This window comes from Nematolebias whitei, chromosome 8 (genome assembly GCF_014905685.2).
Source record: "Nematolebias whitei isolate Nwh7 chromosome 8, NemWhi1, whole genome shotgun sequence".
NCBI lineage: Eukaryota > Metazoa > Chordata > Actinopteri > Cyprinodontiformes > Rivulidae > Nematolebias > Nematolebias whitei.
The window spans coordinates 20,411,776-20,428,213 of record NC_056505.1 but is presented as its reverse complement, the minus strand read 5'-3'; the positions used below and the strand labels follow the sequence as shown (position 1 = coordinate 20,428,213).

The 16,438-nt window shown below is 41.4% G+C and overlaps 1 protein-coding gene across 1 annotated transcript; it reads right to left on the bottom strand.

Annotated features, from left to right (window-relative positions):
• Positions 1-611: 611 nt before the first annotated feature.
• On the bottom strand, positions 612-15,204 carry si:ch211-225b11.4 (thyroid adenoma-associated protein homolog). The gene is made up of 31 exons (XM_037680412.1): positions 15,086-15,204; positions 14,830-15,010; positions 14,650-14,736; positions 14,527-14,554; positions 14,289-14,437; positions 14,085-14,207; positions 13,887-14,007; positions 13,630-13,775; positions 13,465-13,549; positions 13,256-13,392; positions 11,922-12,119; positions 11,078-11,801; positions 10,530-10,682; positions 8,985-9,094; positions 8,745-8,905; positions 8,524-8,675; positions 8,279-8,437; positions 8,048-8,196; positions 7,815-7,955; positions 6,413-6,517; positions 6,125-6,325; positions 5,893-6,043; positions 5,385-5,637; positions 4,637-4,873; positions 4,362-4,566; positions 2,591-2,779; positions 1,919-2,160; positions 1,650-1,817; positions 1,318-1,578; positions 1,030-1,232; positions 612-916 (listed from the first exon to the last, which is right to left on the bottom strand). Exons 1-31 carry the CDS (start codon positions 15,202-15,204, stop codon positions 678-680), a joined length of 5,577 nt encoding a protein of 1,858 aa, XP_037536340.1. The 3' UTR covers positions 612-677.
• Positions 15,205-16,438: the final 1,234 nt, after the last annotated feature.

Genomic DNA, 16,438 nt, shown 5'->3' with positions numbered 1-16,438 from the left:
TTTTTTTTTTTTTTTTTTTTTTTTTTTCTGTTTTGCAGACAGAGGCTGATCTATACCTACTGAATCCCCCCGATAAAACTGGAGCAGAAATCTAACGTGCCCAATCGCAGCATGTCTCTCATGTTAGTGGTTGTTTAATCCAGACAGCCGTCCATCTCAAAAAGACAAACCGATGATGTAAGGCCTTCTATCAGACCCACTCGCACATCATCGGCTCTCATGTGGTTGGAAAATGGACACTTATCGTGGTTAAAGGCTTCTAATGGAAAATTAAACCGCACACCATACTCTCCCCCCCTTGGGGCAGTTTTTCCCAGATGCTGCTGCTGCATTACATCACTGCATCAGTCCTGCCACTGTTGTTGCTCAGAACATAAATCAGATATGAGAACCTGAGGCAACTGTTGTGAATGTAGCTCAGTAAAATAAAGTTTTTTCAGAATATGTTAAAAACTCTTCCCCACTTTGACACTCGGTGCTCAAAGGGCCCCCCTTTCAGTAGCGGGAACCACTTAGGTATTATATAACAACGTTAAAGGGCTGGTTTACTGCAGCATCAGCAAGTGCAATCGTCATTTGAGAAGAGCGTCTCTATGTCACTCTTTAAATATCAAGTCGCGCTATTTTGGGCCACATCGAACATGAATCCATCGTTTGAAAACAAGTCCCCTGTTCAGTCACAGTCCAGCCACAGCAGCTGTGAAAGCAGAGGGGAAGTGAACCCCATTCTGACTGAGCAGTTTGCAAACGTCCTGCAAACGCTTCTGCACGGACAAAGGATCGCAAAGGTGTCGCGTACCAGCGAGTGTTTTCAGGAGACGGAGAAAGAAGGCAGCCCTGGTGAGCAGGCCGCACAGGCTGCTGTGGAAACGGGGGTCAGTGAGGAGAGCCAGCCAACAGGAAGTCAATGTCTTTGCTAGAAAAAGAATAATAAGTTGCATTTTAACACACAAAACAGAGACTATGCAACCCCAAATAGATGTTAATGTCATAGATTATTATACTGACATTAAGAGGCTAATGTGATACCTGGCTGGAGCTTTTCACAAACTGCGAGGTTGTCTAGCACCTGTGCAGCATTCCCTTCTGCCCAAGTACTCAGAGTGTGTGCCAAAGCAGAGGATTGAGAGGATTTTTCAGCCATCTGCAGCAGGTAAGGTAGCACATGTGCAGACATGACAGAGGGCTCTGCAAACACGTTGGCTTCATCCTGCTCGTACAGGCTGGCACACCTGAGGAAAAGATAAACAATGACAGAGAAGCAGTTGAGACACGCCGGTTCAGACAGGTATACAGATTCAGCGAGGTAACACACACCCTCCTGCTCCTGAAGCTTCTCTCAGCACAGATCTGGGATCAGACTGAGGCAGGTGGGACAGCAGCACCTCCAGTGTGCCAGTAGTTTCCCAGCATTCCTCCACCAGCAGGTCCAGGAGGAGCGGCAGAGCCTGGTTAACGTGCATGATGCAGATCTTGTCTCCTCTTGTCACACGACGAAGCGACGAGGTAAAACAGGCCGCTTTCAGCCTCACCGGCTGGCTTTGGTCCTGCAGCAGGTAAAGGCCTGTGTTGATCAACCTACACCAGGAACATTTAGCACTTTTAAGTTAAGTTTATATTTAAAAACTACAACCTAATCAGATTATTACCTCATTATGACAGCAGGGAGAGCGCTATGTTCTCTCAGGCTGTTGATGAGTGGAGCTCCAGCCACACAAAGAGCTTCACCACACGCCAGCCTGAGCACTTCAGGGGCATCTGGAGCCCGTTGGCGCTCCAAGATATCACACCAGCCTTGGAGCTTAGATAGCTTTACACTGGTTAGCAAAACATAAGAAGAAAGTCAGAGCAGGAGGAAGAAATGATTGAGACCGGGTTTTTACTTTTGATTAAAAAAGATGACAAAATGTATAAAAACCTGGAGTGTGGCCACTGGGAAAGCAGCAAACTGGCAACGTTCAGAGCCTGGGACAGAAACTCTGGTCCACCTTTCTGCTCCTGCAAGTCTGTAAGTAACAAATCCAGACACTCGAGCAGGAAAGGCTCCGCTGGGGGACTCGAATTTGGAAAAGGTACAGCAGTCATCACGACGACCAGAGCGGTGAGGAAGGCAGTGCGATACTCCACGCTGTCGCTCAACAAAGCCTCCTTCAAGACTGACTGAAGATGGAGAACACTTTAATGGTCACGTTGAGCACGACAAGTGTGTTTGTGACAATTTAATTTGAAATGACTAATCAGTGGGTGAATAAATGAACCACATGCTGTAAAACTAATCGCATAAACAGTAGTCTGTCTTTACCCACTGTCAGAAGAGCATCTTATCAAGATTTAAGAGTCTTTTAATCACTAAACAGCATTGATAACTTTAGGAAGACTCAACTGGAGTCTAGAGATAATGCAATATAGTAGATACCAGGACAAAGAAAAAAAAACTTAAGTTTTAGATAACATTACATTCAAGCTCGGCTCTAAATCTAAATTATTCAGGCTTTGTTTTGCAAAACGTGCGTTGAAGTGAAGTTGCTAAACTAGTTGATTTTTTTTTTTCTTCTCTCTGTCTGAGTCATGAGATCAGATCAAGTTTTACCTGCAGCGCCCTTTGAATGACGTCCTTCAAGCCCGTCTGATGCAAACCTCGCCTCGCCGGCAGCAACATAATTAACGAAAGCCTCACATCGATGCTAAATGTAGGGAAATGCTCCCAGATTTTACAAGCCCACTTTTGGTCTGCACATAAAAAATGGATGACTTCTTGGTGGAAAGATGATAACCCAACCTGTGCGGAAAACAATTAAAAAAAATAGACATCTATTTGATTATAACATAACTGCGACCTTTAACTTGTGGCTTAAAAGTACAGAATTCACATTTGTTGGCTTATTAAAATCAATTATACTCAACATGAATGCTCAATCTTCAATCTGCAAAACGTCATGATTTGTTTCTCTAAATTAGTATGGTGGTTCTTCACAAAATGTTGAAGTTAACACTAAAATGTGGGCATTTTTTTCTGATCTATGCAGTGAGATGCATGTAGAGTTGGAGAAACTGGGCGTTTGAGTTTACTAATGTTGCTAATAAAGAGCAGCTGCTGCAGTACAATGTCCCAGAGCCAAATGTTCATCAGTAAAATATTTGTTTGGTTCGAGAGGTCTGTGGCTGAGTCAGTATGACAACTAACTTAATGAGTAACATGTAAGAAATCATTACATTTTAAAAGCTGCAGGAACACAAAGTCCACTTGTTGTTCTTATCCATTTATTACAATGAAAAAATTTAATGGCAAGAAAATGCACCTTTTTTTTTAAAGAAAAAGGGTAAAATGATGCAATAACACATCTAATCTTATTTAAAGTCAATTACCGGTATGTCCCCTATTACTAATAATCTAATGTAAAGTGTGTTTGTCTATGTGTTGGCAAAATATCTCATGAACTACTGGACAAATTTTAATGAAACTCTCAGAAAATATTCATTGGCTGCACATCTACAACCAATTACCTTTAGAAAAAATAATAATAATCAAGACGGCTGCCACAGCTGTTGAACATTAGCGACACAACTTAGCATATAACACATAACTCAGCCTCTATAACGGATAATGAGCTAAAATTTGGTGTGGCAGTAGCCGAGTGCTAACAGACCGTGCAAGGTTATAGTTTAAAACTTTGTCATTAGCTGCTGGAGTAAAACCTGCTAATATGTTGGCAAAGTATCTCATGAACCAGTTAACAGATTTAAATAAAAACTCTCAGAAATTAGTCATAATTGATTAAATTATATCAACCTGATTTAAAAAGGTTGTCATGGCTAATCAATCTTAGTGATCACAACAGTAGCTATAACTCAGTCAGTTTTACAGACACTGAGCTAAAGTTTGGTGTGGTAGTAGCCAAGCATCCTCCTCATCACTAAGTAGTAAAAAAAAAATCACACAAGATCTTAGTTTAAAACCTGCATACAAGGTAGTAAACAATATGCATATTTTCAAAGAATGTTACTTTTATTGTTACTCCAAATTTTCCAAAACTAGTGGCTACCATAGCCAAGCTAGCTAAACATTGAACATTTATGCAGCTTAAGTGGTGTCTGGTTAGATTTCTGCTAATAATGCCATAAAACAGCATTCAGCAAGTATCTGTTTTGTGTTTGCTGCTATCATTTATGAACCAGCTGCTTACAGTGAAATTACTGTCAAATATTTTGACTTTATTAGGTTGTTATATGCTATGGTGGTAAAATAATGTTCCTGGTGCAATTCAAGGCTTCAAAATAAAAGTCTGTTTTTTTAATGGAAAGGTTTATAATTATTAACAGATTGAAAAGTCCACTGTTTCTAACATATGGTTGGAACACACCTGAAGACCCTGCTGAGGGGCTTTGAGACCATGGATGAGTGCGTCGCTGAGCTGCGACAGGAAGTTCTCACAAGCACCTTCTCTTAGAGAGTCCACCACTCGGAGGTATGCTGCTCTCACTAGTGGGCAGCGCTGAGCTCCAGTCCCTAACCACAGAGAGGTCTGGACCCTGCTCAGCACCTCATGGAGGTCACCTGAAAGTCCACTGGCAAAAGCAAAGAAACATGTGAACATTTCTGATGAATGAGTGAATGATCAGCACTTTGAAATCCCACCTGTGTGTGCAGAGAGCTCTGTCCAGAATGGCTCTGACCTGCAGCAGCTGACCGTGGAGCTGGTTGTGGCTGCAGGACTCCAGAGGACCGGGCAGCTGAGAGGCCAGTCTGATAAGGATGTCAGTGTAGTGTGAGGAGGGAGTCATGGCAACCAGAGCTGTAGACGCCTTGACTCTCACACTGTAAATGGGACTTGCAGACAGCTGGAGTAAGGGATGCAGGAAGTCCAACAAAGTTCTACAAGAAAAAATAAATAAATAAAACAGAGGACATTTACTATGGTTAAAAAAAACCTGAAACATTCTGTACATTTTTCGAACGAATTACATGAATTAGCCTGAGTGTGCCATAACTTTTAGGTTTTGCAACTTTATGTAAAACAAATGTTCCCACAGAAATAAATTTAGATCTCTGAGATACACTTCAGCACGTTCTGTTTTGTCTTCATATGCTTATTTTGCCTAATCCTTTGCTAATTTTAGTTACAATTTTGCTACAGTTAGCTTTAAGGTAAATCTTTGCTAATTCTAGCTTTTAGCTATGTGTAGCTATTGGTTTCAGCTTCTTCCTCAAATATTAGCAAAGACATTCAGCACTCCTCATCCACACTGTAATTTCAACTAAACTCAAAAAGTCACTAGTTGTTCCATAATACAAATCCATGCTCCAAAGAACTGAAGAATCCTTTTATACCTCAGTTTTACAATAAAAACACTGAGTTCTTTAAAGATACGTAGACAGAAACTACTCTGATGGGTCTTGGACGCCAGGCTGGAGTTGGGCCAGCAGGGTCAGGATTGGGTAAAGCGAGGGCTGGAGGTGTAGTCTGGCCCCGCTTGCTGGACCCTGGAGGTCTTGTGCTGCCTTTCTGAGCTCGCCCAGGAGGAAAGGCTGGAGCGCAGGGTAGTGGAAGAAGAAGGCAGCAGGGGACATGCTGTGCTGGGTCAGACCAGCCTCCTCACTGCCCGACCGCTGGCCAAGCATTCGAGAGCACAAAGAACCTAGAAACAGATTTCAAATAGTGAAGAGTCACGAACAAAATGTCCTGCATGTTTTTCTGTCTCTGCCCCTGCAGATAACTGACAAATATTAATAGTAACTCGTAATCACTTTGTAAAACTGAAATGGGCAGTTTTTCATTATTTCCAGCATCCAACTTCTAGATTGTTGATGTAATTAATAATAAGATCGTTAATGAAGTCCTCCATGCTACAAACTAAGGCTGAAAGCAAACTTTAAATATGTTTGTGTCTCACTGTAAAGCTGCAGAGCAGCATTCCTCATGGCCCAGCAGGGAGAACTGAGCAGAGTGAGAGACAAGATGATGACAGAAGGTGCGAACTGTAGGACTGCTGCTCCCAAACCTGCTCCACGCACCAACGCCTGCAGAGTGTGAACCGCACACACCTGCAGAGGAAACACCAGGTATCACATCCTGTTTAAAACCAACTACGAAAAAACCGTGACGTTGCTGGTGTGTTCAGACACCTGTGGCAGGTCCAAGGTTTGGTCCCAGTTCTTATCCAGAGGAGTTTTGGCTGTGTCCATCAAGGCTTCCATACTGGAGGCTAACAGTGGTCTGGCTTTACTGGCCTCCTCTGCTGATAAAACACACAGGATCAGCATAGGCAGCCCCGCAGCCCGCCGGGTCACAGATGCAGAACGAGGGCAACGCACAACCTGCAGTCCCTTAAAAAGAAAAGCAGAGGAATAAATACAAAATCAAGTGGTTCGGATTCTACTTTACCAATAAAAGTAAATAAAAGCATCACTTACCTCTTTCAGCCTTTGTATTGGAATATCTTTAAGCTGTGGATCAGTGCTGCTCAGCAGGGAGGCGCAGAGCTTTGTGAAGCCTATGCAGCAGCCCTCCACTGCCCCCTAGTGACAAAAAATGGTATTATCTAGAAATAAATTGATCCATTTAATAGTGTGAATGCCTATATTCACACTATTGAGATCCACTTTTTCTTTTGTACGTTTGTCGGCATCTAACTACTCACAATTTTTGGACTATTTCAACAAATCATATATCAAAATGTTCAGCTGTTTCAGGACATGACTGTTATGACTTTTGGTATTGGTGCAACTTTAGCTTTTTGAGATATTTAGCCTTTTTCTTCCCCATTGAAAATGAATTGAGCTCATTTTACATCTTTCATAACTTTTGATCTGTTTACAACCTTTTACTGCTACTTTCAAATTTAGATCTGATTAAACTTCTTTCAGCTTCCTTGTGCACATTTCTAGAAAAATTCAGCTAGTTCAGCTAATTTCAGCTTTTTTTTCCAGCTGTTATGTGCTCTTTTCAGCTTCATTCAGCTAACCTGAAGATTTTTATGCTTCTTCAGACTTATTTAGACTAATTTCAGCTTGTTGTGCTCTTTTTAGCTTATTTCTGTAGGTTTCATCTATTTCTGCTATTTCAGCTAGCATTTAGCTGTTTTTTAGGCTAATGTAATCTTTATCAGCTAAATCCACATTTTTTGCAATCATTTAAACTTTTTCAGCCTAATTCAGCAAAAACATGCTCCCCCGACTTCCTGCTAGTAATTGAAGCTTATTTCTGCTTGTTTTAGCTACTATTCAGCTGTTTTTGGCAAATGACAGCTTTTCTCAGATAATTTCAACTTTATAGTGCAAATTTTTGCCTTTTTCAGCCTTAGTGGGCAAAATTAAGCTCCCTCCACTTTGTTTTGGAAATTTAAGCTTTTTTCTGCATTTCTTTAGCTACTATTCAGCTGTTTCATAGAAAAACTAGGATAACTCTGCCATTTTTAGAGCTATTCAGCTAAAAATAGGCGTATTGGTAGCTGACAACGATCCCTAATAGACTGAGTGAAAATCAAAAATCCAAGATGGCCGCCTTAGCAAAAAAGGAAAAAATACAATAACTCTGGCATTTTTAGAGTTACTCAGCTGAAATTTGGTACAGTGGCAGCTGAGAGCAAACCCAAACACATAGTACAGTCAGATCAAGAGTTTACATCGGCAGCAGCCTGGCAGTCGATTACATTAGGAACGATTGTGCATATTCTGCTTCCTTCTGATATTTGAAGTTTCTTTCTGCTATTTAAGCTACTTTTCAACTGTTTTCTTGACATTCGTAAGCAAGAGGCATTCACACTGAAATGCAAATTCTCTAGTTCATGTCTGTAAATAGATAAAAAATACATACCCAGTGGCGGCATTTGAGAAGAATATCCTTGAATACTTTTGAAACTCTTGTTAAGTCTTGTTTTGTCAGAAGACACTCGCTGTGTTGTTTCGTTTCTGTGAGAATTTTCTCCACCAAAGAACCTAAGAGAATTCCTATTTCCTAATTTTAAACAAAAAGCATCACAAACAAATGACGGGAAGTTTGAGCTGAAATATGAAGAGTTCTCCAGCATGAACACAAAGCTGTCTCACCTTAAGGGAGACCCAGCAGCAGGTGAGAACAAGGCTGTGCTCCTCAGACAGAAGGATGCACTCCTCTCCATCGGCTTCTCCCTCCCCCGACTGCTGGGATATCAGAGAGCTGATGGCATTTCCCATTTCACAAAAGGAAGGAGGAGCATCTAAGAGAAGAAAACATCAGAGTATTTGATGACAAAAAGGCCTGAAATAAGGTTGATCTGTTTGTGCCGAACATCTCGTTACTCGTTTCACCAGCCTCCTGGTCTCCGTGCAGAACAGCAAGCAGCAGCAGAGAGACGTCCTCCAGGAGAACCAGCATCTTCTCCATCACACTGGTATCGAGTGTGTCACAGAGTTGGTTTGGTGCCTCCAGCAAACATCTCTGCAGGGCACAGAGGACACCTGAAATATATAAATGCTAGAGGATTTAAACAAAGAGAAACATTATCTCAGGATTATTTCTGACAAGCGTGGATCTTAACTCTCACCGTGTATGGGTTTTGTTCGAGCAGCGAGCATCATGTCTGTTTTGGCTGTCTGATAATGCTCCTCCAGTTCCCTCACCAGGACTGTGACCACGCAGAAGGGTTCTGGGTCTCTTCCAGAGTTCAGTTCACAGTCTTCACATTGATGTCCTGATCTACAGAGGAAAAAATACTGAGAACTTTTCATCATCTAAAACAGTCTTGTGAGAGGAAGTGAAGCTTACTTCTGAACAAGGACCTTCATCATGAGCGCTCCCATTTGAGCCTCCTGAACCCGAGGACTGCACAGAAGCTGCTTGGTCCTCACAGTCAGCACTTCAGCAATGTCGTCTGCGAAACTGGGTGGAAAAAACCTCAACAACAGCTCGGAGGAGAGCTCTCGAATCTGCCCCCCAAAAAAAGCATTTTCACAGTCTAAACCATCAGTTTAAACTAAAAGGTGTTATCAAATAAAATAGCTCCACCTCATTTGTGGAATCTTCCAGACAGCTGAGAAGAACCAGCTGTTTGGTCCTGCTGAAGAAATCCCAAAGTCCTCTTTGTCTGGCACAGTTAATAAGAGCTCCAATGTTTGCTGCAAAAACAAGTTAAAATAAAGTATCAACAGAAAAAAAACTACATATACTGTTATTTTTGGAATGCAGTCATGTACACAAGTATGTACTACCATCGTATACTTCAGTAGAACCTGTTTTGCTGAAGTTTAAAATTATTTTGTACAAAAAAAATTGAAGAAAATAAAAAGGAGCAAAAGAAACTGGAGATATTGCATTTCCTGCGAAAATGCAGTGTAATGCTTATTGCTGAAGAACTTGCTGAATAACAGCTGATATTAGCTAAAAACATGCTGAAATGTAGCTGAAATTGAAGAACAAGCGTAAGTTAGCAGAAGAAAGCAGAAATAACACATATTTGCTGAATTAGGTTTAAATAAACAGAAATTAGCACAAAAATTAGAAAATTAGCTGAAAAAGAATAAATTAGCAAAAAATACAGATAAATAGTAGCTGAAATAACTGAAACTAGCAAAAATAAGCTGAAAGGAACATAACAAGCTGTAATTAGCAGAAATAACCTGAAAAGAGCACACAACTGCTAAAAAAAAAATCCAGCTGAAATTAGCTGAACCAGAACAAAATGTGAAAGGAGCAGTAAAAGGCTGTAAACTGAGCTGAAGATTTGAAGGATGTAAAAATAGCAGAAAAGGCTAAATATTTCAAAACGCTAAAGTTGCACCAATACCAAAAGTCGCAGCAGGATTGTCCTGAACGAGCTGAACATTTTGATTTATGATTTGTTGAAACAGGTTGAAAACTGCAGGACGAGAACCATGCTAAAAATGTACAGAAGAAAAATGGATCACAATAGTGTGAAAGCTTCATTATTGTTCACACTATTGAAAACCCATGGGAACTTTAACCTTTCACTAGTGGACAATTATGCTATTACCTCTGATCCTTTGTGTGTGTGTTTGTCAATCTGTTAGCAAAATATTTCATGAACCACTGGACAGATTTGAATGAAACTCAGTCCAGTTCCAAATGGCCACAGCTGATCATCCAACACTAACACGACTTTAAGTCTGACAGATATTGAGCTAAAATGTGATGTTGAAATATTTGATGTTCGTCGACTCCTGCTCTGATTTGCGTAGATAAATAACTTGCACAAGATCTCATGAAAGTTTGTGAAGTCTTGAATAACATCATTTTTTTTAAGATTTCACCTAAATATAAAACCAGACTGTTTGAAACTCTGACCTGAAAAGTGGCAGATGATACGCATTTCTTTAAAGATTGGAGGCTTTTAACTTCTACAGATGGAAAGAAGCTCGCTGTTAAATCTGACACGGCAAGTCTTGTGACAATTGCTTCATTGTGACTTTTACAAAATTAATAAAAAATAAAATGTGATAAACCCACCTAACTATAAATGACAAGCAGTCTGTGCATATTCAGACACAAGTAAACATCAAAGTGATTTATTCCTACAGGAAGCCGGCCTCTGACCTGGAGGCTGTCCCTTCTTCCTGTCAGGACTCCAGGTGTCCGTGCACGTCTCCAGCACAGCAGAGAGCAGCAGCAGCGCAGTCTTCTTCCTCTGGTAGCTGTGTCCTGGAGCCAGGTGGCAGTAGGGAAGCTGGCTTAACCACTCCACAAAATCTATACAATATAAATAAAAAAACGACACGGAGGCAAAACTACATAAAAAAATACCTGAAGAAAACAAATGTTTTGAACTACGCTGCCTAAATGAAACTCTTTGAACTTTACTTCAAAAGTTCAACTTTACTGTCGTGTTAAAATAATTACTTTTCGGACCGTAAGGCGCATTATAATTATGATTATAAGGCTCGCTGTTGATTTTTGAGAAAATTACAGGATTTTAAGTGCGTCTTAAAGTCTGAAAAATACGATACCATCAATCATTCTCAGAAAGTGAGAAGCTCCGCAAATATGTTGTGAAATAATTCAACTGACTTGAAAACACAACAAACTGTTAAACGAAGCTTTTGGGCTCTTGTGAACATGCACTTGCAGCTCCGTGTTTTCCTCACCTATCTGCTCCAGAACGTCCTGCGTTCTCTCAGGAACGTCGTCTCTGTTCTTTTTGCTCTTCGCTCCTCTGATCAGTGCCAAACAGCCGTCTCTGACGCGAACCAGAAACTTCCTCACTCCGGCCTGAAGATGCTGACGAAACGACGAGGACTCGCAGTTCAGGTTCTGAGGAATGAACTCCCTCAGTGTCGCCATCTCTTCTGTAGTTGGGGTGTCTTTAGTCTTTGGGCTGCAACAGAGCAGACTGAGGGCAGCGAGGCGGATTTTATCATCTGCAGACCCCAGAGCCAGCTGCAGCGTTCCCAAGGTGGAGCCACCCTGAAGGGACCACGGAGAGCAGCCGGTAACGGCTCGGTGAGAGCTCAGGACGCAGGTCCAAGCATGGAGGTGCCCAGGCTCACGAGGGTCCAGAGCAGCTAGCAAAAGGTCAACTGCAGAGGGGAAAACCTGAAAGGTGCAGGGCAGCAGGTGTGATGAGCCGTTGTTCAGCAGAAGAGTCACATCGGACGTCAGAACCTCGTGAAGAAACGGCTGCCAACGCTTCGCCCAGTGCCCGGCCAGCTCCAGCTCAGTGAGAGAGGAAGACTCCTCTGATCCTTCACAGAGCTCCCTCCTCTGCTGCTGGACCAGACATTTATACAGTTGTGCTGCACACGGTGACAGGTGATTGGTTGATAAACACTTCAGAAAATGACTGAACACCTCAGAGTATCCATCCATCACCTGATGGAGACAAAGTATTTAAAACTCACTGTGATCATCATTACTGTTAGTTTTACAAATAAAGGCAACATGTGAGTGCAAAGTCTTTAATTAAGGATATAGCGGCTCCTAAATCCTTACCACGCCAGTACCCAGATGTGGCAGCAGAGCACAGAGGTGATGATACTTGGCTTTGGCCTCCCAGGGTAGCTTCATTATTCTCTGAAGCAGGGTAGAATAAAAAGTCCTCTTTGCATCGGAGAACTGCTCACAGTCCATCTTATAGAGGCTCAGCAGCTGAGTAAAGGCACTGTTTGCAAATTCAGGCACTCCTTCAACCTGCCAAGACACAGAGACAGATGCAAATTTGGACAGTTTTGATTGTGTTTTAAAATGCATGTAAGGTTTTATCTGATCAGAGATAGCTAAGTACCGTATTTTTCAGACTATAAGATATGCACAATATTATCGGCATGGTATCGGTATCACCCGATATTAGCGATAAAGTTAAATATCGGATATCAGCCATTCCATCAAAATAACTCACTGATATAAAAGGCGCTGTTTTTTTATGTGTATTATATGTTTATATAGTGTTACATTATTTTCAGCCCCATTTTAGGCATCTGCATTTGGAAGCAGGCCAAAATGACAAAGACCTTGTAGAATAATGTTGTATTTTAATTCCACAGCAGAGAAAGCTATGTGGTCTCTGTAAGTAGGTCTAGGTTCAGGTGTCTCTTCTCAGTGGGATTAACCTGTATAAATAAAGGTTGAATGAAAAATAGGTCTAGGAGGAAAAAATATCGATATTGGTATCGGATATTGGACACAAATCCAATATTGTGCATCCCTACTATAAGGCGCACTTAAAATCCTTTAATTTTCTTAAAAATCGACAGTGAGCCTTATAATCAGGTGCGTCTTATGTATTAATTCTGGTTGTGCTTAATGACCTCGAACCGATTTTATGTGGCTTATTGTGAATGAGCTGAATAAAGTTTGACTTATCTGACTGTTTTGTTTTGCTTAATGTGCCTTTTAATCCGGTGCGCCGTATGTATGAAAACACACCAGTTCATTGATATTGCACCTTATGGGCCGAAAAATACGGTAGTTATGTCTATGTCATAGTTGTGTCTTTATTTGACAGAAAATTCAAAATAAATTCAAATTTTTCAAATTCAGTTATCTAATAAATCACAGAAATCCTATTTTGTATTTAGCAGCTCAGTTTGTACACATTGTGTTAAAAGAATTGGCTTTCTCTAAAATAAGATAACCCTACAAATTGCAGATCAAACCTAGGAGCTTCATAAGTTTTGAAATTTGAACCCGCTTGTTGGCTTCAGTCCACAGAGTCATTTAACAACCAACAAGTGGGTACAAATTTAAAAATTATGAAGCTCCTAGGTTTGATCTGCCAATTTGTTAAATGACTCTGTGGACTGAAGGAATGATATTCAGTGACTCACTGGGCTTTCCGCGTTGGTCCAGATTATGTGAGCGAGCTGCTGCTGCAGGCTGCTGTCGTCAGGTAAAAGACGGCCACCTGTCATCTTCCAGAGATCCAGCACACATTCTTTAACTCTCCTCAGCCACAGTGTTAAAACTGCAACAACACGCCACATATGAACAAACATCACTGACACAAGTGAACAAAGAGTCGGGAAACGTTGCTCACCTTCGAAGGCTAAGTAGTGGCAATCCAGCTTCTCTTCACACAGAGAGGAAACGAGAGGAAACAGACCTTCCAGAAGTAAACAAGTCTAAAGAAAGAAGTGATGGAGCTGGAGATGAAAGCACAGACAAGTCCAAGATGTCTTCTACAAAGGTTCAGTAGGTTTACCTGCGGGGTGTCACGGCATGAACTGAGTAAGATGTGAGGTCGGCAGCAGGTCAGGAGGCCCCGGCACACAGCCAGCCTGCCCACCCCGTCCTGAACCACAGGGTCACACTGGACCTGCAGGACACCAACACTGAGCTGCCAGGGCTCTGAGAAGAAGCAAGAATACAAGATATTCACACTCATTTGTAGCATCTGTCATACAATTTATAGTTTAAATAAATCAGACTTTTTCTATGAGGATGTATGTGGATAAATACCTCCAAGAGAGACCTGCAGCACACTCCAGGCAGCAGCTCCTCCTGCTTTTCTCTCTGATGCTGTGTTGATCAGCATCGCCACAGCAGTGCCCGCTAAAAGACGAGTGTCCCTGTTGGAGCACTGGAAGACAGGACACAGCTGTAACAACACACACTATTTTTAAGACTGACTACAAAGATGTAGTGAAACACGAAAACCTGTCCAAGAATAATGTCCATTAGAGCCTGCAGGATCTTCTGCACTGCTGAATCCTGATGGTTCTGTTCCCAAACAAGACAAGCAACTTCACTGGACAGCAGCTGAAATATCTGCAAACACACCTGCAGACGTATAATGGATTTTAGGTTAGTTCACGAAAGTTAATGATGATTTCTTATTAAGGATGAATGCTTTGACCACACCTTCACAGCCATATAGCAGAGAGGTCCATCTCTCAGAGGCTCTTCTTGTAAAACAACAGGGAGGGACTGAGACAACTTATTCAGTATGGACATGTAGGATTCTCGCCACACCTCACGGCCGACAGCGCTGTCTTCCAGGAACATGCACGCTAAAAGCAGTCCAGACAGAGTGGACTCAATTTGATGAACGTTAAATCAATGAGGTAATAAAAAAATGTACATTTAACCTCCACCGAACCTGTTTGCAGATCGTTCAAAGACAGAACCTGAAAAATAATAATAAAAATGCACAAAGTTTAAATTATTCTGAGTGGCTTAATGAAAACCTAAGACAAAGAAGTGAAAAGTAAGACCTCTGTACCTGATCACTGAGGACTACAGAGTGAAAACTGAGGAGCGTTTCTCTAAAAACCAACTGGTGGTCCAATTTTGACAAATGCTGCAGCATCTGTTGATCAAATCAATAAGTTGGTTTTGTTGTTGCTCTTTAGAAAGTGTCCCAATTATATTTAAAAAAAAAACAGAGATGCATGTGGCTGACCTGGTCTACTTTTCGACAGGCTGTGGAGATGCAGACCATCTCCAGCTGAAGGGATAAGAGGAGTCTGACAAGAAGCAGGAGGTGTTCGTCCTCCAAAGCACGAAGATGAGCTGCAGATGTTTGCCTCAGCAGCTGGACAGCCTCCTCTAAACAGCGCTCCTTGCATCTTTTCACGTTGCTCCTGTACGTGCAGGGGACACAGACATGTTGTGCTTCATTTCCTAAACGAAAGACTAAAGGGAGAGTTTGAACTAACCTGGAAGATTCAGAGAGTTTAGTTAAAACACGCCGGAGGATTTCACCGATAGTTCCAGGAGCGGCTTCTTCAATATTCAGGCACTCATGCAGACGTGTCAACAGGTTTTCAAACGACATTGTTGCATTAAATCCACGGGACAGATGTTTAATGTTGACACATCGCTAAAAAGCACGTTGGTTGTTGGTCACGTGACAATATTCTTCTTCTTTGCCCGCTCTATTGATGAGCGCAGCAGCAACGTGCTGCCTCTAGTGGCTAATGCCTGTAGCGCTTCCCTAACAATTATTCCATACATTTTTATATTAGGATAATGATTTTTTTTATTTTATTTAATGCATTATTTAGAAAATTAAGATTCACAGTTAGCATCTTTATAATTGTTTTCTACTGTCAGTGTCAAATTCTGTGATTTACCTGAAGCACATTTAAAACAAATGAAACACCGTCAAACTAGACAAAAATACAATTAAACACAACATATTAAATAAACAGGATTGGAAGGTCTGCTTGAATAAATACTTTTTTTAGTTTGAACAACTGATTTATGTTAATGTAAAAATCAAGGTTCTGCAAAGTTTTGCAACAATATCATACCATACCATTTTATTTATAGAGCACTTAAAACAGCGACAAGGCCAACCAAAGTGCTGTACAGACAGAAAAACAGGCAACACACAAAGCAAAATACAAAATGAGGTAAATCAGAATATAGACATAAAAACGACACAGATAATAAATATGATGACAAACCAGTGTGGAGCGTACAGGTTTAAAACAAGACCATCTGGTGTTGAAAGCTACTGAATAGTAGTGGGTTTTTAAATGGGATTTGAAAACCGAGAGGGAGGGGGCCTGTCTGACAAGCAGAGGTAACTTGTTCCAAAGTCTTAGTCCTGCTACAGAGAAGGCCCTGTCACCTCTGCGCTTAAGACGAGTTCCTGGAACTGTGAGGAGCAACTGGTCCGCTGACCTCAGGGAACATAGTGGGACATACGGCTGTGGCAAATCAGAGAGATGGGGGGGGCGTGAAAGTGTTAAGCGATTTGTAGACATACAGGAGTATTTTGAACTGGATTCGAAGGAAAGATATTGTCCAAGATTCTACCCAAATCGCTCCATTGCTGAGGGGACATATTGCTCCTTCCATCTTCTCCTGGGATCCGTGATCATATTCTTGGTTTTTGTGATGTTTAGGGAGAAGATGTCCTCTTAACACCAGGAAAATAGCTCTGCCAACTGTTGTCTGTATGGCGCCTCCTCCCCACCTGTAATCAGTCTGATAATTGTGGAGTCATCAGTGAACTTAATGATACTGACATCTTTCTGGGAGGCCACACAGTCATAGGTAAA